Source organism: Ovis canadensis, chromosome 9, assembly GCF_042477335.2.
Source record: "Ovis canadensis isolate MfBH-ARS-UI-01 breed Bighorn chromosome 9, ARS-UI_OviCan_v2, whole genome shotgun sequence".
Classification (NCBI taxonomy): Eukaryota; Metazoa; Chordata; class Mammalia; order Artiodactyla; family Bovidae; genus Ovis; species Ovis canadensis.
The window spans coordinates 87753817-87779997 of NC_091253.1; the positions used below are offsets into that span (position 1 = coordinate 87753817).

Here is a 26181-nt window from a genome sequence, read left to right on the forward strand (position 1 = left end):
ATATAGGGTGTTAGTAACTTAATAGAAGTTTTATTTTACACTATCTACTGAAAGTTTATATAAATTATGAAATTTAAAAGAGTCCACTGAGTGATTGTTAGGGAATGGGTAGGAAAGCATGGGAGTGGAGGATACTCAGCTTTTGTGGTTGTTTGAATTTTTAGCAGTAAAATGATTAACATTTCTTAAATCTGTATTTTTAAAAAATCCTCTTTTTAAAAAACTTTTTGGAAATTGTTGGGCCACAAGGTGTGGTCCTTAAAGCAGCACATTAGCATGAGGCGGTATCAGTGTCTTCCCCAATCACTCTTGATATAAATGTCGAATTTCAGGCCTCATTCAATATCTCTGAAGTCAAAACCTGTGTTTTAACAAGATCTCCAGGTAATCTATATGCACATTTAAATTTAACTCAACATAAATCACAACCCCCTCTCAACCTTTCATGTAGTTGATCAGCAATGGGTAGCTTAGAACACCCTGAGACAGTTAACATTTTCAAAAATAAATTCTTGATCTCCACCTGCCCAGCCTCCCAAAGTAAATCCTCCCTCAGTTTTCCTTCCCTTGGCTAATTTTATCCTTCATAGTTGCTTACGCCATACAACTGAATTAGCCTTATCTCCTGTCTCCAACCCCATGTGTAATCCATTTGCAAATGCTTTTGGCTCTACCTCTAAAATATTTCCAAAATCTGACCACTTTGTACCACCTCCACAGCCACAACCATGGGCCAAACCACCATAATGTCCTGCCAAGATTACTGCAACAGTCACAGAAACTTGCCCTTCCCTGGCTACAGTCTAATCTTCATATGTTGACCTGAATTATGTGCCTAAATATAAACTGAATCACACTACTTCTTTGCTCAAACCCTCTGAAGGTTCTCATGTGATGAAAAAAATCAACTTTAATAATCAAAAGAACTCCGTATCACACATATATTTGAGTCAAATAACAGAAATAATCCTTAACATTACTTCTTTAGAGATAAATATCAAACTCCCATTTGCTTTTTGAACTTGACTCTGTTTTTGAATACAGATTTCACCTCTTTTGTATATCTTTATTCCCTGCTGGTGAGCTCTTCATTTCTTTTAATAGGTTGATACTTGGAAAACAATAAAAGTAAGTATTTTAAAACTGTGCATGTGTGAACTATTTCCCCCCACAACTACATCTCACTCAACATAATGGCCAAAGCCACCACAGTGGCCTAGGAGGCTCCCAGCCTAGCATGTCCCCAGGCACACACTGCTACAGCTGCCACTGGCTTCTCCCGTGCACTCCGTTTTCAGGGCCCCGCGCTTTCTTAGGGAGTGGCCTCTGACCAGGGCCATGCTGTCCAGCTCCAGTTTCCTCCTTCCTATCTTCTTCCTTGTTAGACTGCCTCAGTAAGCGCTTCTTATAGTTAATATACCTGAATATTTATTTATTTTTAACTGTCTCTCTGGGCTTCCCTGGTGGTGCAATAGTCACACATGACTTAGCAACCAAACAACTAACTGTCTCTCTCCTTCATTAAATTTAGTAGCAGGGATTTTTCTTTGTCTTCCACACTGATTTATACTCAATACCCAGAATAGTGCCTGATGTGCAGCAGGCTCCTAATAAAACATTTATTAGATAATGAAAAGTGAAAATGAAAATTGAGTCCCTCAGTCACGTCCGACTCTTTGTGACCCGGTGGACTGTAGCCTATCAGGCTCCCCTCTTCATGGGATTTTCCAGGCAAGAGTACTGGAGTGGGTTGCTAATGGCTTGTGAACAAACAGTCCCCGGGTCTCCTGCACTGCAGGCAGATTCTATACTGTCTGTGTCACCAGGGAAGTCCCATTCATTATTAGACACATAATTTGAAAGATCTTAATAACACTGAGCTGCAGTTAGTGTCATTATTATATCAACTAATTTAATCATTCTAGGTCTATTCTTAGCTTCAGAAGGAATGACACAAATAGGCCAAGTTATTGAAGACTGACACCATGGCCACTAGTTTCCTCATCTTCAAATTTAAGACCTTCCTTTATTTCAGTATTACTGTTTCCTTCAAAGGTAACATGTCTTTTTATCTACGTATATATATTTTACTGGCTGAATTTAAGATTTTCTCAAACTTCACAAAAGACAAAGGCATCTCATCTCTCCTGCAATCTGTGTTAGGCCTTGAAATCTGTTGGGAGAGAAAGACATTGTTGCATTCTCTCTCTTCTTGCTCAGTACCCTGTCTCAGTCCATCAGGAAGGGGTCTCTCTATCTTGTCTCTTTGATTTTCAGTCATTTGAACATGCTTCTAAGTGTAGTTTTCTTTGCATTTATTTTTGCTTGGATTGAGGATAGCCTTCTTGGGCCTGCTGGTTAATGATTCTTGACAAATTTGGAGGAGTCATGAGGTCTATCTCTTTAATTATTTCTTTTATTCCATTCAATCTTTCTTCTACTTTCTTTTACTTCTTGTACTCTCTTTACACATATGTTAGACCATCTGACTACTCCACATGGTTTTCCTTTTGTTCTCTTTTATGTTCTTGTCTTCTTTTCTATGTTGTCCCTCCTCTCTCTCTCTCTCCTTCAGTTTGGATAATTTGTCTGAAACTATCTCCAAGTTTACTAATCCTTTATTTTACTTTGTCCATCTGGTATTATGGCTATCTAAGGAGTCTTTAATTTCAGATACTGTATTATTCAGTTTTGGATTTACTTTAAATAGAGCTCATTTCTATGAAATCTTCCACCTTTTCAACATGTTTCTTTATAGTATTAATAACAATTATTTCAAACTTCTGTCTACTTACTCCAAATCTCAGTCATTTGTGGGTCTTTTTCTACTAGTCAAATTTTCTCCTAATAATGGGTCAAATCTTCCTGCTTTTTTAGTATCTTTTTTCTTTTTTAATACATATCAGATACCATGTATAAAGACTATGGAAACAGAAGTCAACGTTATTTTTGCTGAGAGAAGGCACATCTTTTCCCATAAGGTAGCGTGGATAAGGAGTGGATCATTTCTGTCCAGTTTTTGGGGTTGGTTTGCAACTCCAACTAAACTCAATTCATCTTCCATTTGAAATGTCTCAAAGGTGACATGTCCTGTATTTCTTATGGGCCTCCTACAGTGTTGCACTGTTCAACAGAAATATAATGCAAACCACAATCGGAGACACCAATCTAAATTAAAAAATGCTGGCAGTCACACTGAAAAAAGGATTTTAAAAAACAGTGGGAAAATAGTTTTTAATTATTGAGCTCTAAGAGTTCTTTATATATTCTGAACACAAGTCTCGTGATTTTTAAATATTTTCTCCCATTCTGTGAATTATCACATTCTTGACAGAGTCCTCTGCACCACAGAAATTTATAATTTTGGTAGAGCTCATTTTATCTTTTTTTCTTTTTTCCCTTATGCTTTTGATGTCATTTTAAAGAAACCATTATCTAATCAAAGGTCACAAAGACTTACTCTTATCCTTCCCCCTGTAAGTTTCAGAATTTTAGCGCTTAATTTTACATTTCTGGTCCTTTTGGCTTAATTTTTATACACAGTGTCAGGTAAGGATATAACTTCATGTCAATATTCAGATATCTAAGTACCATTTGTTGAAAAAAGTATTCTTTACCACTGAGTTGTCTTGGCTCCTTTATCAAAAACCAACTGACGGTAAATGTGGTGGATGGTTTATTTCTGGACTCTCAATTCTGTTCATTGGTCTAGATATCCTACTTTCATACCAGTACTCCACTAGCTTGATTACTGTTGTTTTGTCATAAGTTTTGAAATTTAGCAGTGAGAACAAAGAACAAAGCACTTTGTTCTTTTCGAAGACTGTTTTGGCTATTTGGAGTCCCTTGAAATTCCATGTGAATAATTTCCTTATAGGTTGTAGAAACTTTGCCAATTTCTACAAAGAAGCTAGCTGGAATTCTGATGTGGATCATACTGAATCTGCAGATCAGTTTAAGAAGGATTGACATCTAACAGTATTAAGTGTTTTGATCAATGTACTTGGGCTATAATTCTGTGTATTTAGATTTTCTTTAGTTTCTTTCAACAATGTCCTATAGTTTTCAGAGTATAAGTTTTCTGATTCTTCTGGTAAATTTATTTGTAAGGATTTAATTCTTTTTGATGATATTTATGAATGGAATTGTTTTCTTACTTTCACTTTTGGATAGTTCTTTGCTTATTGCTATTGTGAACTGATATTTACACAGTCGTTCCTTGGTACTTGTGCAGGACTGATTTTAAGACCCGCTGGGAATACCAAAATCCAGAGACATCCAAGTCCATTAGTCAGCCCTTCACATCCATGGTTCTGTATCTCAGATTCAACCAACCATGAGCTGTGTGATAATGTATTTACTATTAGAAAAAAAATCCACATATTTTGAACCTATTGCTCAAGGGTTAACTATACACTGATTTTTTTTTTTTTAAATCTTGCAACTTTCTTAAACTAGTTTATTTGCCCAAAAGTTTTCCAGAGGCTGCCTTAGGATTTTCCATATATAAGATCATGTCATCGGCAAAAAGATATAGTTTTTTTTCTTTCTTACCATCTGGATGCTTTTTATTTCATTTTCCTACCTAACTTCCCTGGCTTCAACCTCTAATTCAATGCTACACAGAAGTGATGTCTTGCTCCTGATATTAAGGGGAGAGCACCCAGTTTTTGATTATGAGCTATAATAGCTGTGGGGTTTTTTACAGAAGCCATTTATCACATTAAGGAAGTTAGAAAAAACAAGACAGAAAGAAGAAATACAAAAGGCAGATTAAAAGAAAGAGGAAGTAAAAACACATGGGAAGGGAGCAGGAGAATGAAATCGCTAAATCACATCATCAAGGGAGGGACTGAATGATAGAAGTATGAATTTAAAATAACTGAAGAGGATTCTAAGATAGATTCTGAAATGCTCTGCCACTGAAGCATATGCTTTTGGAAAAATACATAAAATTCTATGTGCCTTGGCTTTTGTCAATTAGAAAAAGAAAGTAAGGGCATTTACTCTAGAAACATATAACAGCCATTATGTACTTTCTGTGTACATATTTTTACATATTTTCTGTGAGGCAGGATGTGAGGCATTGAAGATCTAAAGAGATAATGTACATTTTCAGACTTAATTCACTTTTTGGCATTGTAATTCTGTATCCTATAAAATAAGTCAGACTATTAACACAGTGAAACAGGGAAGGAAGTGAGATATAGTGAAAGAAGGCAGAAAGTAAAGAAAGAAAAAATGTGAAAAGGGAAGAAAGGTAAAGAATGAAGAAAAATACAGAAAGGGAATGAAAAGTTAGGTCTCAAAAAAAAAAAAAAATCAAGAAGTGAGTAAGGAGAGAGACTGAAGGGAAAAGAACATTCAAGAAGGACAAAGGGGAGGAAGCAACGAATCATGAAGAGGGGAGTCACATCTTCATAAATGACGGCTGGAGAGCCAGAAAGGAGAAAGGGTAGAGGAGGAGAGGAAGTTAATACCTTTAGTGACTCACTTTATTGATGGTGACAGGGTCTTGTAATAAGAAACATATTTCTTTCACCAAAAGTAAAGCAAAAAACTCTTTGAGGACCACTTACTTCTGAAGTGGAAAAGAAAAGATAAATATACCTGATAGAATTTCCAAATGTTAGAAAATTAAATTGCTTTCACCCACAAAGGATTCTACTGTAATCCTTTCTCTAGATACTGAGGAAGTCAAAGCATGAGTGGTGATATTGGCTCTGTCATTACTTGACTAGGGACAATGATTCTTTTGGCTCCTCAGTGTCCTAGTCTATAAATAAGGAAACCATATTAGATGATTCCTAAGCCTACTTAAAGCCTACTATAAGCTACCAGAAAAAAAAGTAACATAAGAAAGTAACCAAGATATAGAATTCAAAGGCAAACAGCAACAACAACAAATCAACTCTAATAACAGAAAAAATTGAGAAAACAAAATCCGTAGGTCCACTTAAAGAAAAAATAGCTGTCATCCTCTAGGTGGTAAATGCATTATAAAAATCACAATCTTTCCTAGCAGTAACATTTATTGGAGAACAGTAGAAATGTATTTCTTGTAAGAGTAAAAGAATATAACATCTGAAAAACAGACCAGCAGGAAAAATAAGACACTTGTTCATCTGTATTTCTGTGACTTTTCTCACTTGGTATTATTTGCAACTGTACTTTTGTGTCTGGCAGCTGTGCCAACTTCAGTACGAATGATATATTATTTTTATCATGTTGATTACATGTGTTCACCAGTTTAGTTGTCCGTATATGCTTGGTGTGGTTTGCAAATACTCAGTGACAAAATCCAGAGCATGGCATTTTCACAGAAAGTGTTTACTGTGAAATTTCTCCTTAGAAGTTTGCTTTTCTTTACAGCTTTGATCCATATGACATGCACAGTCCTAAATTTCAAATAATGGCTTATAGTTAAATTAAGAAAATGCTTCAGTGTGACACAATATGACTACACTAAGATGTGGTAGTTCTAGAAAGGACCTCATTTTCTCATGTGATTAGAGATTTGGTCAAATTTAAAGTCTGCTAAAATTTTCCAAACTGCGCTTCTTCAGTTTTACAGTGACTTGGTACTTACATTCTGTTATTCATCAACACTTCACAGAAATACTTGATTTGTCTGAATGAATTTAAAAACCCACAACTGAAGAAAATCAGAAAAACCTGGTTTTAAATATCAAAAGATCCTGAATGAAAAGTATTTCTGCAGGCCACACTACACAAGTTTTATTGATCAGTGTATTTCTTTGCAGTATGAAAATGTTGCAAAATTGGACATAAAAAAATAAACTTACTGGTAAATATCTTTCCTGAGGACGGATCTGCCAAGGGGATTGTCAGCCTGGGGAGCCATAGCAACAGAGCCAATCTTCAGAACCATGGTATCTTCCTTTGCTGTCCGATTAACTGTAACGAAAAAAATAGATTCATGAGGAAACAGCAGATCTGTGTGCAACCTCATGTATAGGGAGAAATTTTTGAAGAATGGGATAGACACACATTAAGATAAGACCATAAATGAGGACAAGAAAAAATTTGCTTAAAATAGAAATATTTAATGCTCTGTCCATTGTTTCTTTTATATCCCAATAAGTAGTTCTCTGCACAGACAATTAAAAATGGCAATAAAAAATTCACCCAACACAAAAACATGCAATATTAATTATATATAAGTAATACTGAGTAGTATATTTATCTAATTTCATGATGTGATACTACTACATTTTTCTCCCAAGTGATTTTCAACCCTGAGTTTTCAACACTGTACTGTTGTTTACAAATACATTAAAGGATATCAGAAAGTCAGTAACAAATTCTCCAAGTTGTTTGAATTTACATAATTGTACTAATACAACACACATATACATACAAACACACAAGAGCACTTTAAGGTGTAACATGTCAGCTGAATGGCTGCAACAGTAAAGAAAGAAAAAACCAAGTAACTGATTAATATATAAGGACATTTCAACTTGCTATTCTAGGTATTTTTTTATGTTAATAATTTCTACTGTGGAACTGCTTGAGAAATAGTAATTTCACACCTGTGTAAAAGTCCTATTTCGTAATGGAACCTAAAACTAAGGTAAGTATTCTCAGAAAACAAGAAAAGGTAAAAGGGTGTATTAATTCTGATTCTTTAAACTGAATTAAAAAAAATTTATCACATGTTCTCATGTTACAAAGCTAAACAATTCCATAAGCCATTGGCTAATTCAATGTCTTTTAAAAAAATAATTTGGAATAAAGAACTTTTTTGGATGCCCTCATTAATTTACATTAAATTTATTCCCTCTTTCGCCACAGATGAGTCTACTGCAGTAGCCGTTCAAAACTGCTTAAAAATTGTTAACAATATATACTTTTCCGGGTTTTGAAGAAAACATATAGTAAAATTCATAATGTCTTTCAAAGAACTATCATCTGCCACAAATGGAACAGAAAAGGACTGGCTGCAAGACCTCAGGAATATCCTGAACAGAACATGCCTACAAAGGCATACAATCCATATTTCCCAAACTGTGGTGCCCAAAGAATGCAAAAGCTAAGAGATTATTTCCAGCTGCTTTGACAAAACACTTGGTATGGTCTGACTTAGATTAGTCTAAAAAAGAAAGTCAGAATTAGGAAAATCAGAAAAAATAAGAAGAAAGATATTCGGTGAGGAAAAGAAGGAACCAGAATAAGATGTACATAAGGGAGAGGCAAAATGGCAGGGGAAGGGGTAAGACAGCAAAGGGGGAAGAAAGAGATGAGCTATCATAATAAACATCAGCATGTGGATGCTGCAACACAGATGATATTTTTGAATGTCCACAGCAAAAAAGATCAAATTAAACACAACTTCTCATGAAGTTACACTATTTTCAAATGACTAGAGGTCTGGCTTGATTATAGGTCCTTATACTACGAAAACTGTTTACATTTCACAGATCCTGCATTTTATGTCAGGCTTATCAAATAGTTTCATGTGGGTAAAACCTCTGATTAAGCAGAAGGCATCAATTAAATCAATAAATAGTAAGCCTGGAGAATAGACCATACCACAAAAGTGCGATTAGTGTACTTGCTAACTGTTCTTCCAGGCTACAGATACTACCCACCATAGGAAAGTCTAAAATGTAACAGAAACACTGCAGTAAATGAGGTACACATGGAAGAAAAATGACGTCCTTAGTGTTACATACAAAGCCAGATCCAAGAACAGAATTCTGTTTCTGTTAGAGCCAAAAGTATTCTCACTAGATTAAACTGACTACAAAGTTATATAATAAAAACCATTTAATGTATATCATTCACGAACTAACTTAAAATAATCAATTTTATTATAGAAAGTATTCAGCTTATCAAAATGTATCCGGAGAAACAAGAAAAACTAGTAAAAATAGGTATTTATATAAGAAAGCGCCTTGAGTCATGTCTTTAGTAATTTGATAGCTAGGGGGAAAAAAAAACAAAACAAGCTTTCCTTTTTTGGTTTATTTCACCTGCATTTAATAGTTGGACCAAATGAGGAAATATTCCCTCTAGAAGCATTTTCAACATGAAAATGAATGCCTTCCTTCTTTGCTGTAACTGTATTTTTAAAAATTGAGCCTCATGAGGAACTACTCACTCTAGAAGACTCATACCAGATCCAAAAAACAGCCCTCTGTTATGAAATAAATAGCTTAAGCTGGAAGTCAAACACCTGTAGATTCAGAATCTTGATAATAATCGCACATAAAGCAAGCAATATTCAAGTCGAAAACCAGACTTTAATATAACTTCTTTAAATATTAGAAAGTTAAATATATTTTTATTATTAATTGAATTTTACAGATGAACTATTAGAAACTTGTACATTTCATGTAAAATGAAACATATGTCTGAAAGACTTTATCTTTTCTGGAGGCAAGAGAGTATGTATTGAAAATGAAAAGGCTAAGAACAAATCTGAAATTATGAGCTTGATTAAGTAACCAAAAGCTTAAAAGAGCAGAATCTTCATGAAATTGTCAGACAATATCAGACTGTTGTTCATAACTAAGTTTTTAAAAAATTCAATATGAAATAAAAACATTTTAGAGACTTCAATTTTCCTTTAAGATTCTCAGTATAAACTCTATATAATAAAACATTTAAAGCCTCAAAGGTATTTGAACTTGTCATTGCAATGATAAACTTCTATAAAGCTACAACTATAATGACAACCTCACATAAAGCTATCAATAAAAGGTACTATTAGTTATTGATATATTTTCAGCTGAAGATACAATGAAGGTTCAATACTATGTAACCCAGTGATTATGTACATTAATGGGAAATACAGTCACATCCAGTTTGCCAATCATCTCCGACAGACAGACACAAACTTCTTGGAAATACTTTTATAGTTTCTGCTAAGAAGTATGAAATAGCAACATTTCAGTATGCTATCACACTCAATAAGACATAATTTACATTCAGTTTAATTAATCTGAATAAAAATATTATGCTCATCTGAATTACAGCAGTAATGAAGAAAGATAAAGTGTCCCCAAAATTTAACATAATATGTCAAGACAATGGAATTTTTGACAAACATTTATATTCATACATATTTTGTGGATAGGCACCATGTTTTGGCAATTCATAGTATCTCAGATACAGACATGAGAACACGTATAAGCAAAGATATACATGCTGATATAAATACAGGTGTACACAGACACACACACACACACACACACACACAGAGTCAAATAGCAAAAAAAAAAGACGTGTGCAATACATTGCAGGTCAAACAACAGGCTTCACACACAGACTTCTTAATAAATGACGAAGAATGGATGAGCAACTCTTTAGGGAAAAAAGCATACTTTTCATTAATGAGACTGACAAAAGACCAAAAAGCATGACAGATCTCTATTACAAAGACAGCAAGGAAACAGTATAAACTGGTCAGGCAATTTACAGGAGGGCATTTTGACATCCCTTAATATTTTTAAGGTAGATACCCTTTGATCTAGCAAACCTTTTGCTAGAAATTTATTCTATATATACTCACCCAAGTCATGAAAAACACCAGCAAAAGGTGTTTATTACACAGAGTGCTCATATAAGCAAAGGATCAAAATTAACCAAAAGTCCACAGAGAAATGTGGCAGACAGTATTTTCCAAAGATGGCTGTAACAACAAGGCCCCTTCCCTAACTTCCACCTCATATGCTCTTATTCAAGGTTAATTGCTTAGCAGGTACCTCAGGATCAGAATTCTGAAATTATACCTTAAAAATTCCACCACAAGCAGCACCAAAAAAGAACAAAGGAGCTTGAAAAATAAATTAGGAAGAATCTAGAAACCTTCTGTAATTACAAACAATTGAAGATTTTCCTACTTACAGCAAGGAAATGGGAAATTTAAAGCAGTATCAACAAAACTGTGTGATACACAGTATTCATCACAAAATTTAAATGTTCATAAAACAATAAGCCAACAAACAAAACAAATATACGCACAAAAGAGATAAAGCTTTTCCTTTCCCTCCCTTTTCTCAAATAGCCAGATGAGTATCCCTTTGGACATCTATACAAATCAATGAAGCACAGAACCTGTTTCGATAAACCACCATTGAGTATGACAGAAAAATGAGGCAAGGGTCAACCAATGAAGCTCCTGACCTCTGTCTACTGTGAAGGTGCTCAGCACACCCACCACCTTTACTAAGAGGCAACACCCTCCACGCTTCCTGTTGACTCAACACTATCACTCAGAAACTGCCACAAATCCTGCCCTCATCAAAAGAGCTTCAAAGCAGACTGGTGGTTAATCAAGACCATGGAATTCTCAATAAAGAACTGCCATATAAGCCAGCAATTTAACCCCGAGGTACATACTCAAAAGAATCAAAAATGAGCTTGAACAGACAAGTATATAGCAGCATTACTCACAATATCAGTGGAAACAATCCAAGTGTCTGATGGAAGAATGGATTAAAAAAGAGGGGTATATCCATACAATAGATACTATTCTGCCATACAAATAAATGAAATTATGATGCATGGTATACAACGTGAATGAACCCTGAGAACATTATGCTAAGCGAAATACGCCAGACAAAAAAGGACAAATATTCTGATTCAACTCATATGGAATACCTACAACAGGCAAATTCAGAGAGACAGAAAGTAAGCAAGGGGGAGTTATTCTTCAGTCTGTAAGGTACAGAGTTACTGCTTGGGGTGATGAAACATTTTGGAGATAGAAAGTGGGAATGGCTACACAAGATTGCCAATATAATTTATTCCATTAATGCAGTATGTGGAGTGTTGGCTAATTTTTTAAAGCAATTTTTAGTTATCTTAGGTATATAGAACAGAATATTGGAGGTCAACAAAACAAATGACAGAAAGTATAAGCTTTATTAGCAAAAGACCTAAAGAAAAACATCTCCTATTTCTTACTCTAGTAATCAATCAGCAGAGTCAGAAACACACACAGTATTTAAAAGTTATTTAAAATAAGACTGGAAAAAATAAATTCTGAAGAGAATACCTTCAATACTTGGCTGCATTTCTTCTGTTTTCGGAACAAAAATTCTGATTACGCTTGTGTTGATATAAATCAAAGGTAAATTGCGTGAAGTCAGTGTATGGGTCCTCATGGGCTGACCAGGAGATTTTCTTTTCTCTTTTTGGGTTCTTGATAGTTTTGCTTGAAATATACTTGCAATGGCATTAAGTAAAGGAAAACAAAGGACAATATCAAAGGCTTGTGCTGAAAGAAGTATTTCATGAAGAAAATGAGGGGAACCATCTGTTAAACCTTCAGATAACTTATGAAAACTTCTTCGCTCATTTCTTGATGTTAACTTGTGGCGAACATTTTTTGTTACAGCTTTTGTGTATGTCAAAGACAGAAATCCATGCTGCTGATGAGAGCCATCTAGAAGCTTTGCAGTTGTCTGTTCCAGAAAGAGGAAATCACAATACATATTTTATTCAAAAAGAAAAAAAAATTTGAAAGCAGAAAACAATCTAGGTCAGTACTATAATCTTTTGTTATGTCCATATTTTTTCCCCATGATTGATCAATGTTTAATATAAATAAAAAAATAAAAACACACTTCTTAACGAGCACATTACTGATCAATTCTATAGACAGGGCAAAAGCCTCTAAGACTCAGAATGACTAAACTCAGTTTAGGAGTCCTGAGTTGTAGTTCTAGGTCCTGAGAGAGGTAATCAACCTCTTTGTACCTCTTTCTATAATTTCTACATTTTCTACAACATTTAGAATTTGGGACAGTTCATATATAGATTTATCTTTCCATTCTTGATAATTTTTCATTAAGAGTAGCAATATGCTGTCATAATTTGGGTCAGACAGAGTTTGCTTATGAAAGAAAAATTTAAATAACCATGTTATGTATTTTCATTTGTGATCAACAATGTGAAAAGTTGATTGACTTCACATTTATAAAAACAAAGTTTTTCTTCTGTAATCTCACTAATATATATGAAGAGCCCATAAGACAAGCATCACTGATATCACACTGATAACTGAATTAACCATTTAATGCATATAAAGAGAAAATGGTATCACAAGACAAAAATAGCTCTCTTTTAGAACTTGTCTATTTTCCAGGACTATCATATTGTTTATAAAATCTACCTAACAACTCTCTTTCAACTCATATTCCCTGGGTTTATACCATATTAAGACACATAAACATCTGATTGAGACTGAAAACTATATCATAACAACTTCAGTACTTGTGACAAAACTTGTCCAATAAACTTATATTCAAATCGAACACTAAAATTATAGTATAAGAGCATACTTTTAAGGGTAAAGTAAAACATGTAATTTGAATTTCTCAATATATAAAAAGGATAGTTTTGAGAAAAGTTTTCCTGAACCAATTAGTGTACATAAAATTCTATTTAGCAAATTAATCAAAATATAATTACTCAAAATACAACCCCTCTTCCCAAGGCTTGATAAAGATTTTTAGTTACTGGAGTTTAAAGAGTGATGTTAAGAGAGGAAGTGAACTGAGGAAGAATGAAAAAGAAGGAAATACATTCACATAAACAAGAAAAAAGTGAGAAGGAGCAAAGCAACAATATGTCAGAGCCTACGTTATTCTATCATCAGTAAACCTCTTCTATTTTCTGCCTCTCATTTTGCTGCCTATCACACGAGAAGAAAATAGTATGAAACTCAGTGCTCTGTTAATTTTGTTTTAAATTTGGATTTTATAGTGAAGAAAGACAAGATAAAATTTACCTTTGCAAAAGTATCTCAAAATCAATTTTTTGACCATTAAAAAGAGCTTGTAAAGTAAGCATTAAATAGATATGCAATATAATAACTTCATATAATTGTCCTGCCCTCAGAACATTTTTTACTTTGTCCAACTTTCTCACTGCATTTTATCTTATTTCCCTCTCTTTTGGCTTTCTACACTCAAAACAAAAGGAAATACAGTAAAACAAGAAAAAGAGATTTCAATCTCATCACTAAGATGCTGAACTGCAGGCAAGCGTAGATGGACAAGGGTGCTGCGGCTGGCCGCAACAGGAGAGGCCACAGCAACACTGTCTCTAGGTCTCAACTGGGATGAGGGTGTGGAGGGGTAGAACCAACCCCGAATCTACATAAATCACCCCAAAGCTTAACGAATGGCAACATTTGAATCCTGGAAACGGTATAAAAAGTGTTTGACAGTATAAATGTTTTGATTTGGTAAAGATACCTTTAAACATGTTGACTGTAGGTATTCTTAAAAGGTAAATACCCATGAGGGCAAGTGTGCTGAAGTGCTGCATTCCTAACTGCGCTAGTAAGATGAGGGAAAAAACTTAAAAGAATGGATAAATACTAGCTAGATTGAGATAAGTATTACTTTTCACACAGTAATAATAATATTTTATACTACTTAAAATGAAAGTCAGACCAATGATAATTATTGAAATGTTAAGAAAATTCAAAATTTAGAAAAATTGATAAAATTCTAAAACACATTAACAATAATTTTGGTTTGCTTTCATGAATACATGTTAAAATTGTTAAGAAAGCTTCTCATGGATGCTAATGAACATTAAAGAGAAGAAAATAAATCTAAACAGAATGTCCATTAATACAAAGGCCACATTTAGGGGCAATTTTTATCCAGACTAGACTAGAAAAAATTCAAAAATCAAATCAGAAACTAGTATTTGCTATGCAATTATAGTGTTAAACACTACATCTAAGAACACAATTATTTAAAATATTTGGCTAATTTTTACACTTTATTTTTAAACATATATGTCTTAATACCTTTTAAGTTACAAAAAAGGGGAAATGAATACTAGTTTTCAGATGCTGAGAAAATATTTAATAACATTTGCACTTATTTAACAGTTTCTTAAGAGGATTTCTATTACCATTGTGAAAATCCACTCTTAATATTTAAAATTTACATGTATTTTTATTGACTTAAAAATACCATTTAAAAGAACTAGCTTAATAATATATTCAGATATTTTGTACCACCAGGGGGAAAAAAGTTCTAAACTTCTAAAACCCACTGGTGTACAGACTAGTCTTCCTCTTTCATCCAGTAATTGACAGATGTACAACCTTGTCCAGATTTAAGAGGCACCAAATAAATAAGGCACTTGGAGTTAGTTCTGAGAAGGAAACGGCATAATAACAGGGGAAAAAGCAGTGCAAGGAAGAATCATAAAAGGAATGACGAAAGCAGTATGGTCAACTCTTGATCAGTCAGTATATGTACAATTTAACAAGCATACATAACATCCCACTTTGATTTTCCAATGATGATGATAAAATTAGTTTATATTCAGTAAACCAGAACGACAAAAAGCATATTCAAGTAACCCAGAAACAAACTGGATTATAGTGAAAACAGTTTATGATTTAAGAATACATAATAGTTCATTTACAGAGCAAAAGACACAGAGGAAGATAAAAATCAAGAGTTGACTCTATGGATAGTTCCATTCCTTCTCTGGGTTCCTGTTAATGGGAGTTCTGTAGCATAATTTAAAAATGATTTCTTACAGAAGGAAAGAAGCCAGAGCAATTACTGAAAGGGTCCTGCTTGCTGATGGGTCGAACCAACAAGGTGCGTCTGTTCAGCTTGTCAGTACAGGAAAGGAAGACACCTCCACATTGCCCCAGAGACCAACACTCTTCCCCAAGGCTTGAGGTGATGGACAGGAGCAAAGAAGGTGAAAAGACAAAAAGCAATAAAAGCCATAAGCAAAAAAAAAAATCTGGACAGTTTTAATTTTGCTCAAGTTTGCAAAGGTTTAGGTTTGAGCCACTGCTAGGTATGGCCTCTGTCTGCACCATCTTCTGCAAAAGCATTGTTAATGGAAGTAAACAAAAAATTGTTGCTTTTAGTGTAAATGACTACTTTTAATTTATAATAAAGGACAATCCAACATGAACTCACTTATGGAAAAAGGAAAAACTTCTAGAAAATCAACATACTAATACATTAATGACAAAGTATATTAATAAAAGCAATCCTACCTTGACCTTATTAAAAATTTACTTAATTGCTATAACAGGAAAATGGTTACAAAACATAAGCAACTTAAAGGAATAGTTTTACTTTGTAATGTAATTTTGTAAGAATAGGTCAAAAAGAATTTGCTGAGCTCTAATTCTTATAACCATTAGTCCTACTGCATGAAAGAACAAAGATAAACAGTTTATAATATGTTTTTAAAAAGTCATAATTACTAAACGAGTCTCACCACAGGTTTTTCTTTGCACTGTAGAAATACTCCTTCAAAATGTCCTGACTGCCAACCTTCCCCTGGCCTGGAAAACATAAGTTCACCTTATCTGTTCTCTTCAATTTTTCTGAGTTAAGAAATTGAGCATATATAACTATTTCAAGTCATTATGATGTAAACAGTACTACACTGAACTAAAACGTGAAACTGACAAAGCAATCAATAGAACAATTCACATTAGCACCACACCCTGGTAGTTTTGCAGAGAGCACCTGTCTTAATGGTAAATTATATATTTACCAACATTATTTTTCTATCTCATTCATGTGACTCTGGGCTCCCCTTGTGGCTTAGACTCCAGTATTCTTGCCTGGAGAATCCCATGGACAGAGGAGCCTGGCAGACTACAGATCATGGTGTCACAGAGTTGGACATGACTGAGCAACTAAGCATGAGCACATGTGACTCTAAGGTCCATAAGGGTATGTTTTATGTCTATTTTTGCTGAACACTATATCCCTAGTGCTTAGTATAGTGCTTGGGATATAATACACACTTAATAAACATTTTGATTAAAATGAATAAACTAAATATTTAAAACTTACATAAAATTAACAGCAAAATCATTGATAATCTATAACATAAATTGTAATATTCACATAATCAAGAAATTATTTCAGCAATAAAATAAAATTCACATTTATTTGCTAGGATCATTTTGATATGGAGATATACCATTCAAAAGGAACTGAACCACCCCATTATCAAAAATCTATCACTGATTCACTGTTACTCCAACAGAAACAATTATCATATACCTGGGAAAATAATACTATTATAACAGGTCTTAATATATACCCAGCAAAATATTTTGACCATCACAATTTTGACACAATTTTTGGCTTTGACAGAGTTGATAGTTATTTACATAAATGATATACATAATAAAGAATGTAAAATCAAATGTTTTAAATGTAGAATTAGAAATCTCTTTAAAAAGACTTTGGTTTTTAGAGTATATAATGTATCGATAAAGGTACAGAAACATGTGTACTTTTGCAGACACCTAATTGTTGATGAATAAGAATCCAGGGGAAAAAAGGACTTTAAGGCTGCTTCTTTGCCAAAATACTATGAAAATGAATATATGATGTTGTTTAGAAAACATTTTTAAAAAACTACATGTGAGTTTTACAGTGTATGAATCATATTTAAATTATTAAAAAAAAAATTCCAGGGTAGTATTGTAAACCAAAAAAACCCCAAAGGCATCTGTGTTTTTATTTGGGAAAAATTGATGATAAACTGTTATATATATACCTTTATGGAAATATCTAAAACTTTATTTTTTTACTACCATCATTCAATATTATTAAAAAATCATACTTAATCTCCTTTTGGTAGAAATTTATTAGGAAGGAAAAATATGGTTATAGGAACATCTATTAGTACCACAGGTATATTAATCTTCTGTGAGTTAAGAAGTCCTCAGAGTTGTAAGGAACGTGAGAAGCTGCTCCACTTCTATAATGGTATAGGGAGTGGGTGAGGAGTGCACAGCAAAAACCAAAGCTATTAGCTGTGTCCCAGGCATCTTAGCAAATACACAACACACACAACAAACTGTGAAGTGATTAGTGAAAGCAGCTTATTTCATTTAATATGACAAGGTGGATATTTAGGAACAGATTTGCCCTCTTATAAAATAAAACTTTATTATATTCCATATATGAATGATACTAAGTAAAATTAATATATCTGTTAAGAACCATCTTTGGGAACATCTACAATATTTTTTAAAATAACTAGTCAAATAAAAATTTAAAAATTCTTTCATAGACTTTGGTCAAAGAAAATAGTTTTTCCCATATTCATTATTCATTACTTACTTGCTTCTATAGTGATCAATATTGAAACTTTCTATTTTACATTTCACTTTGGTGTACACATCCTGGACATCTATTGAAGCACTGAGATCTTCTAGTTCACTGACCATACAAAGTTCTGCAAGAGGAAGCAAATACTAAATTAGTATAGGGCTCACAATCAACATAAAAACTTTCAATTTTACATTTAATGTTGCCATATATATCCTTGATATGTACAGAGGGACTGACAGTTTCTGTTCATTAACCACATAAAATTTTATAATAACTAGCAAAATTAATATTAATATGCATCAAAATTAAGATAGGATACTTATTTCAAAATAAGGGAAATACCAGTTAATGTATGAAGTATTACATCTAGTATCAGTCAAAAATCTCTGCAATATTTTCAGTGATATGACCACTGAAGAAAGTACAAATACGGTTAAAATAATATGTTTTATATTGGTGACTTTTACCACAATTAAAAAAAAAAATTACCTCATGGCTTTTGGAGTGAATTTTAATACAAACAAGACATAATTGAGGTAAGATAGGCACCACGTTAGTACTGCTAATAGAAATCACTTGAATTAGATCTAATGATGTTTGATTTAAATGACAATGATTAAATAAAACAAGGTCTCCAATTTCCTCTAGAAACGGTGTTTAATATTTTATCTGTAGAGTAGAAAAGTAACCCTATACCTATGCCTTTATTGTCAGGATCTGGAGCAAAGAGCTTTACAGTAATCTTGGGGAGCACCCACTGCATCCACAGACTAACACGACCACTGGATCCACCGATGTTACTTGTCGTCTGTTCCAAGGTAACAGAATCTGAGAATGGTGAATCATCAACAGCTTGTACAGAATCTCCCTGGGATAAGAAATAACAACAAGAGTTTTTAACTTGACTAAATGTAAGAAAAAATTCACCGTTTAAGTAAATATAAATAAATATATATATAAATAAACAATAATGTTTATATTTATATTGATATAAACATAAATATTCATATATTAAATGTTAAAGTGTATAAATAATATTTATATAAATATAAATAAAAATTTACCATCTGTATTTATTCCTTATAATTTATATGATAATGCAAATCATCTAAGTGCTTGTATATAATGCCAATAATACAAACATAGACTAATCATATCATTTTCATAGTTTCAGTGCACATGCATGCTATTCCAGATTCCTCTAAACAAGTTAGGATCATACTAATGAATATTTTCTTATAGAATAGCTATAGCCAAGGGCCAAATCTGGCTCTATTTTTGGAAATAAAGATTAACTACCTCACAGTCACATCACTCATTTATCTACTGCCTATGACTACTGTTTAGCAGAGACATGTAGTTGCTTTAGAGATGCTATGATCCACAAAGCCTACAATATTTACTATCTTGCCATTAAAATGTCTGTCTACCCCTACTATGGCTCATTTATGCATGAATCTATGACAATCATAGAAAAATATAGCATAATTAGCATGACTTAAAAAACAGCAAAGCATGCATCATGCCTCACATAGTTTAATAGTAAGAGGAGTTTTAAAAGTTAGCAGATTCAATGCCAGATTTTTTAAATGACTGATGTGGTTAGAAGGCTCTTAATTAGAGGTAGAGAACATAAGCTTATTCAATTCAACAAACACATAATGAATTCCAGTTATGTATAAGGTCCTAAATTTGGTACTAACAAACTTTCTGAAAAAGGTCTGTTGGGTGGTATTTTTTTTTTTAATCTTTTCAACAGATGAAAATAAATCCTTGTTTGAAGATAAACAGGTTCAGTCTCAAAGGTAGGAAGAGACAGTGCCTGAGACAGTGATTACTCATGGATTACCTAATTAAGGATTTAGGTTTTTTAAATCCCAACCTTGCTGTCCATTGAAAACATTCAAAACAACTTGATAAGCTAAACCCATTCTCTGTGAACTGATCAAATACACCATAGCATGCTTGCTTAAAGATGTATATATGTTTAAAAACTCATCATATGCACTTAAGCTTAGTTTGGCAGGCAACGTGATGCACTAGGATAAGGACTTCGGACACTAGCCATGTAATTTGACCTCTCAGAATTCGTTATCCACCACTTCAAAATGGTTATTAGAATGATATTTATCTCTCAGTTATGATTAAATAAGAACATGAAGGAAGTGATTACACATAATGCATAATTCACAAATAGCATGTACGATTATCACCATCAAGTGGACCACTTTAGAAACTGATACAATCCTACAGAATTTGGTATGCTATACCTTCTTGCCCTTCTCATTCTGTCACATTTATAACTTCAGCACATTTCCTTTGCCATAAACATTCAATCTATAATACTTAGTTGATGCTTTGAGTGTCTCAAAAAAATACTCACTTCCAATGCTAACAATTCATGACCAGTAGTGAACTATCAGCACAAAACATCCCTTAACGTTTAATAGAAGACAATACAAAACCACTTCTTTTTATGGGTAGTTTTTTGGAGCAGAAGCCACTAATCTCTTAGCCAAGGCATTAGACAGCCCCTAAGAGAAGAGACAAGTAAAACTTCTTACAAAACCAATGACCCTATGTTTGTTACCACAGACATGACCTCTATGCAGGTATAGTGACGTCCTATATAAAGTTTTTCTCTTGACCTCAGTTCTACAACAACTTTCAAACAGAAGAAAATTCAATTTCCTTGAATCTCTGAAAGGAGATCAAATAGAGAAGATTTTCACAAAACAACAAGCAAATGTTTACCAGGCACCAACCACAGCAAAGCAATAGTGTCTTGTGATTTAGTGTGACAGAAAATTATAGTCTTAACATCTGAAGACATTATAATCATTATTTGTACAATTACACCAAGAAAAGCAAACTGCTCATTGCTGGTGATGTTTTCATCTAAACATTTTCCCCAAAATAAGTGGTCCTAAATCTACTAAAACTGAAATTTCTAGAATTTGAGAAGCTATACACAAACGCAGATTTTTCATTAGCTGTCTAAAGTAACACAACATCTAATGAAAACCACAAACTAATCCCAGAGAAAGATACATTTTACAAAGTCAAATTCAGTAAAAGACTACATAATACAGTCACTATGCCTTTCTCTATGAATTGGTTCTTTAAGCAGAACTCATAGATTAAATTCTCCCTCCAACACTCAGAAGAACATTATAACCTCAAGAATGGAAATTATAGGGGGAAAAAAAACATCTCAAATCAACAAGACCTTAATTTTTAACACTACTAAGTATACTGAGCAGGAACGCTAAGAAAACTGTGGCTTCAAATTCAATAAGCAAGCGCTTCTAAGAGAGAGTTTCTTCTTCATGTAGTTTCAGTTTTCATTTTGGATTTACAACATTTTGTGTGGTATTGTTAATATGTCTATGCATTCATTTTCTGCTCAATTTCTAAATGTACAGCAAAAACTGAGCCAGAATTGGAGATGCTGACTAATTTCCCACAGGTCTTTATGCCAAGGTTTAAAATATACAGTTCAATACTTTCACCATTTTGTTGCAAATTGACCAAAATACTGAGTTTATTTTGCTAGCTGAATTTATCTTTGTTCATCTGGAAGAGCAAATGCTTCAGCTCTTCATCCTTGGCCTGTTTCAGAGCTCAGGGATGATCAGACTTTTGGCTACACTGTGGCTCTCTTATCAAAATAACTCCAGCATTTGTGTTCAGTCACAAAACTTCCCAAAGGGCTAAACACTTCCACTGTTGGTTGTACTTAAGTCAAGGGTACAGAGTGGCCTGCTGTGGTTTCCACTACTTAGGCTCTCATCATTCCAACGTGAAGGGTAGGAAACATTAACCGTCTTAAGCTCAGTACTTAAGCCTGTCACTCACATTTGTTCCTCCACTACCATTCAGATCAGGATTCAGGAGGCTAGGACTATATCCACTGAAAAGTATATTGCTCATTATCAACGTTTCACCATAAAAAGAACGGCTCAGTGTTTAACGTATAAGTCATCACTGGATCATACAATCAAATACTTCTCTTCTACTTAATACAAACAATTGTTAGGAGTGAGCTTTTTTAGGCCTGATTCATTTATAGTGAATTCTTTACAGTCAAAATAATTTAAAAATAATAGTAGTTTTGACCCTACTTAGATGCATTTGAACTGTGTTGTTGGAGAAGACTCTTGAGAGTCCCTTGGACTGCAAGGAGATCCAACCAATCCATTCTGAAGGAGATCAACCCTGGGATTTCTTTGGAAGGAATGATGCTAAAGCTGAAACTCCAGTACTTTGGCCACCTCATGCGAAGAGTTGACTCACTGGAAAAGACTCTGATGCTGGGAGGGATTGGGGGCAGGAGGAGAAGGGGACAACCCAGGATGAGATGGCTGGATGGCATCACGGACTCGATGGACGTGAGCCTGAGTGAACTCCGGGAGTTGGTGATGGACAGGGAGGCCTGGCGTGCTGCGATTCATGGGGTCACAAACAGTCGGACACGACTGAGCAACTGAACTGAACTGAGACAGAAATACCTTAGTGTTTTTTAAACTTTATACATTTTTGGAATGCAAATAATTAATTAGAAATGTAAATATACAGATACATATTATAAATAAGCACAACAAATATAAGGTGACCTCAGATTAATAGGTTATATTTATATAAGAAAACTATTTTAATTTTAAAAAATAAGCCAACAATTGAAAACTCAGAGACATCTTCTAGTGCTTCCCATAACTCAGTGGTAAAGAATCCACCTGCAATGCAGAAGATATGGGTTCGATCCCTGGGTCAGGAAGATCCCCTGGAGGAGGAAATGGCAACCCATTCCAGTATTCTTGCCTGGAAAATCTCATGGATGGAGGAGCCTTGCAGGCTACAGTCTATGGGGTCACAAAGAGTCAGACAGGACAGCAAGAGCTAGCGACATCTTCTGGCATGATTATTTTGAAACGACAAAAGCATTAACAACAAACTATTGTGCTGATTTACATGCGAAGGCTGAACAATAACCTGCTGTATGTATTGCCTTATTCAATTAATTAGATGACATTAAAAATGCTAGAATTCCTACATTTTAAATAACATTTTCATCCTAATGTGAAGATAAAATCATTTAAAGAGAAACATTTAATGAAATAAGTTTATTATGAGGAAGAAATTTAAAACTACGAGACATTCTTAAAATAGTACTTGAGTAAAAATGTTCAAACTAAATTTCCTTTCTAAAAGTTTGTCAAAAATAGTAGTTGGAGGTAGATTACTGCTTATGTTACGTGCACTTAAATAACTGAAAAACTGACAATAGTTTTACTGTATTAGTTGATACCAAACAACTTCTCTCTCTTTTTGTTTTTTGGAGATACACTGACATATAATAATAAAATTTTCAGGTATACAACACAATGATTCTATGCTTATATATACACTGTGAAATGACTACAGTAAATCCTGTTATAATCCATTTTCACAGTCATGAATTATTTTTCTTGAGAACTTGTATGATCTATAACTTTCAAATATTCAATACAGTATTATTAAATACAGTTACCACAGTGTACATTACATCACTATAGTTTATTTATTTTATAACTGGAAATTTGTACCTTTAGATCACCATCAATCATTTTGTGCCCCCAGCCCAAATTTTCACTTTGGATTTAACTGACAATAAATGCACTTTAAATAATTACTGGAGTCTATGAATCACTTCATGATGGATTTTTTTCTGGAAATATATACATATATATATATATAAAATTGAAGTACAGTTGATTTATAATACTATATTATTTTCAGATATATAATATAGTAATTCAATATTTTAAAGTTATTATAAAATATTGACTTATTGGCTATATACCATGGTATACAATATAGATCATGCTGGATTTTTTTCAAGAACTAGGCTGCTGAAGTAATTTTAATTACAGAATCAATTAAAAAATGCAATTCAAATTTTTATATGACCCTAAGATTTCAACATTAGTGGTTTATCTGTCAATTTTTACCTTTGTTGAACTCTAAAATCAATATTCTAGCATTTATTCAGCATTCCATATTTTTCCAAAGCTTCAAAATTGTTTCTTTAAAAATGCTTAATGGTTTGCCTAATATCACAACTTAATTGGAGAGATTTAATTTCATCAACACAATGTTTGTTGTCGTTTAGTTGCTAAGCTGTGTTCTACTCTTTCGCAACCTGATGGACTGGCCTGTCAGGTGCCTCTGTCCGTGGGATTTCCAGGCAATAATACTGCGTGGGTTGCCTTTTCCTTCTCTAGAAGATCTTCCCAACTATACCTAATCATAATAGCTGTCCTTCCTATTACACTTTCACGGAAAAAACTGAAAAGCCAGATTCAAAATTAACATTTTATATAATTAGGACACCTTCCAATATAGTTTATGTATTTACTCTATAAGGGAAATATGTGAATATGTATTTGTGTACTGCATGTATATTTGCTTTGTGTGTATGTGCGTGTGTGTGCGCGCTCAGTAGCGCCCAACTCTTGGTGGCTCAATGGACTGTAGGCTACCAGGCTTTTCTACCCATGGGATTTTCCAGGCAGGAATACTGGAGTGGGTTGCCATTTCCTTCCACAGAAGATCTTTCTAATCCAGGGATCAAATTTGCATGCCCCGTGTCTCCTGGAGATGTTAGCAGGAGGATTCTTTACCACAGTGCTGCCTGGTTGTCATTAAAAGCAAATTATCAAAATACTAGCACTTTTAAAGGCACTTTTTATTATTGGGGTGTTGGAGAAGTCTCTTGAGAGTCCCTTGGACTGCAAGAAGATCCAACCAGTCAATCCTAAAGGAAATCAGTCATGAATATGCATTGGAAGGACTGATCCTGAAGCTGAAACTCCAATACTTTGGCCACCTGATGTGAAGAACTGACTCATTGGAAAAGACCCTGATGCTGGGAAAGACTGAAGGCAGGAGGAGAAGGGGACAACAGAGGATGAGATGGTTGGATGACATCACTGACTCGATGGACATGAGTTTAAGCAAGCTCTGGGAGTTGGTGATGTACAGGGAAGCCTGGTGTGTTGCAGTCCACGGGGCCTCAAAGAGTCCGACATGACTGAGTGACTGAACAGAACTGATTTTGCAACGTAAATGGCATAATATTTCAGATTATATAGTTTTTGAACATCTTCCTGAACACAAATTTTTGGCAACCTAAACCAGCTGAAATACACTGAAGTACGTTCTTCCAGTACACAAGTGAAGTCTTACTTTGGGTCCATGGTAACAATTACTGTCCCAGGGACATCTTGTTATATAGCAAATATTTGCTCCCCCTTCTGTGTAATAAGGAATTTTCTCTGGGAAGCAGTAATGAAGTTATGGGCTAAATTTCCCAGTCCACCTATGTATTATGACTATGTACATATTCATCCTCCAATTTAAATATTCAATATTATAAAGTTCTTTAAGGATAAACAACTTGAGTCTTAAATGCTTACTTTTGAAAAAATGCTGAACACTATTAAGTATCCGCATCTATATTAGCATGATCATTTTATGGAATAATGAAAAAAAAGGTATTGAAGTATGATAGCCCTTTTATGACCTTGGACAACTTTCTTTTCTAAAACCAGTTTGAACAGTGGGCATTATTTTATATATATAAAACTTCATATACGTGCCCATTATAGCATGTATATTTATGTTATGTGAACTCCCTCTAGCAGCTCTCTTTCTCTATTCTGAACTGCAGTTGTATTTCTGGAGCCAGCCTGTTGCTTTCCTCCCTTTCTCCCACCCTTCCGTCTCTTTTCCTTCCCTTGTTCCCTCCCTCTACCCTTCCTTTCATTCTTCCATTCTCCTTTCCATCTTGCCATTTGCGTGTTTCTCTGACAAAAGGCAACTCAAGGAAGAAAGACTTTAGCAGCTGGTTTAGTATTTCTAGAACTTGAATTGTGAGAAACCATGTTTTTCTGAGAGTCCATTACATTAAGATGAGTAAGTATAAAGAAGTGAGTTAAAGTGCTAATCTGGGAAACGAACTTTGGCAATTCTGAATATGAGCTTAAAAAACCAGACTGCTTCATTATTACTTATACCAGTGCGCCAC

The 26181-nt window shown here is 33.9% G+C and overlaps 1 protein-coding gene across 5 annotated transcripts in view; it reads right to left on the reverse strand.

The window, feature by feature from the left end:
• VPS13B (vacuolar protein sorting 13 homolog B) overlaps window positions 1-26181 on the reverse strand; it is a 787290-nt gene that overhangs the window by 342296 nt on the left and 418813 nt on the right. For 3 of the 5 annotated variants that reach the window (XM_069600522.1, XM_069600521.1, XM_069600525.1), the window contains exons 26-30: window positions 18810-18981; window positions 18123-18237; window positions 15548-15689; window positions 12029-12437; window positions 6807-6918 (exon numbers count right to left, since the gene is read on the reverse strand). In XM_069600522.1, the coding sequence (XP_069456623.1) occupies window positions 6807-6918; window positions 12029-12437; window positions 15548-15689; window positions 18123-18237; window positions 18810-18981 (950 nt within the window). Of the gene's footprint in view, window positions 1-6806; window positions 6919-12028; window positions 12438-15547; window positions 15690-16251; window positions 16319-18122; window positions 18238-18809; window positions 18982-26181 lie in introns of all 5 variants that reach the window. The other 2 variants (XM_069600524.1, XM_069600523.1) reach the window with 1 other exon arrangement.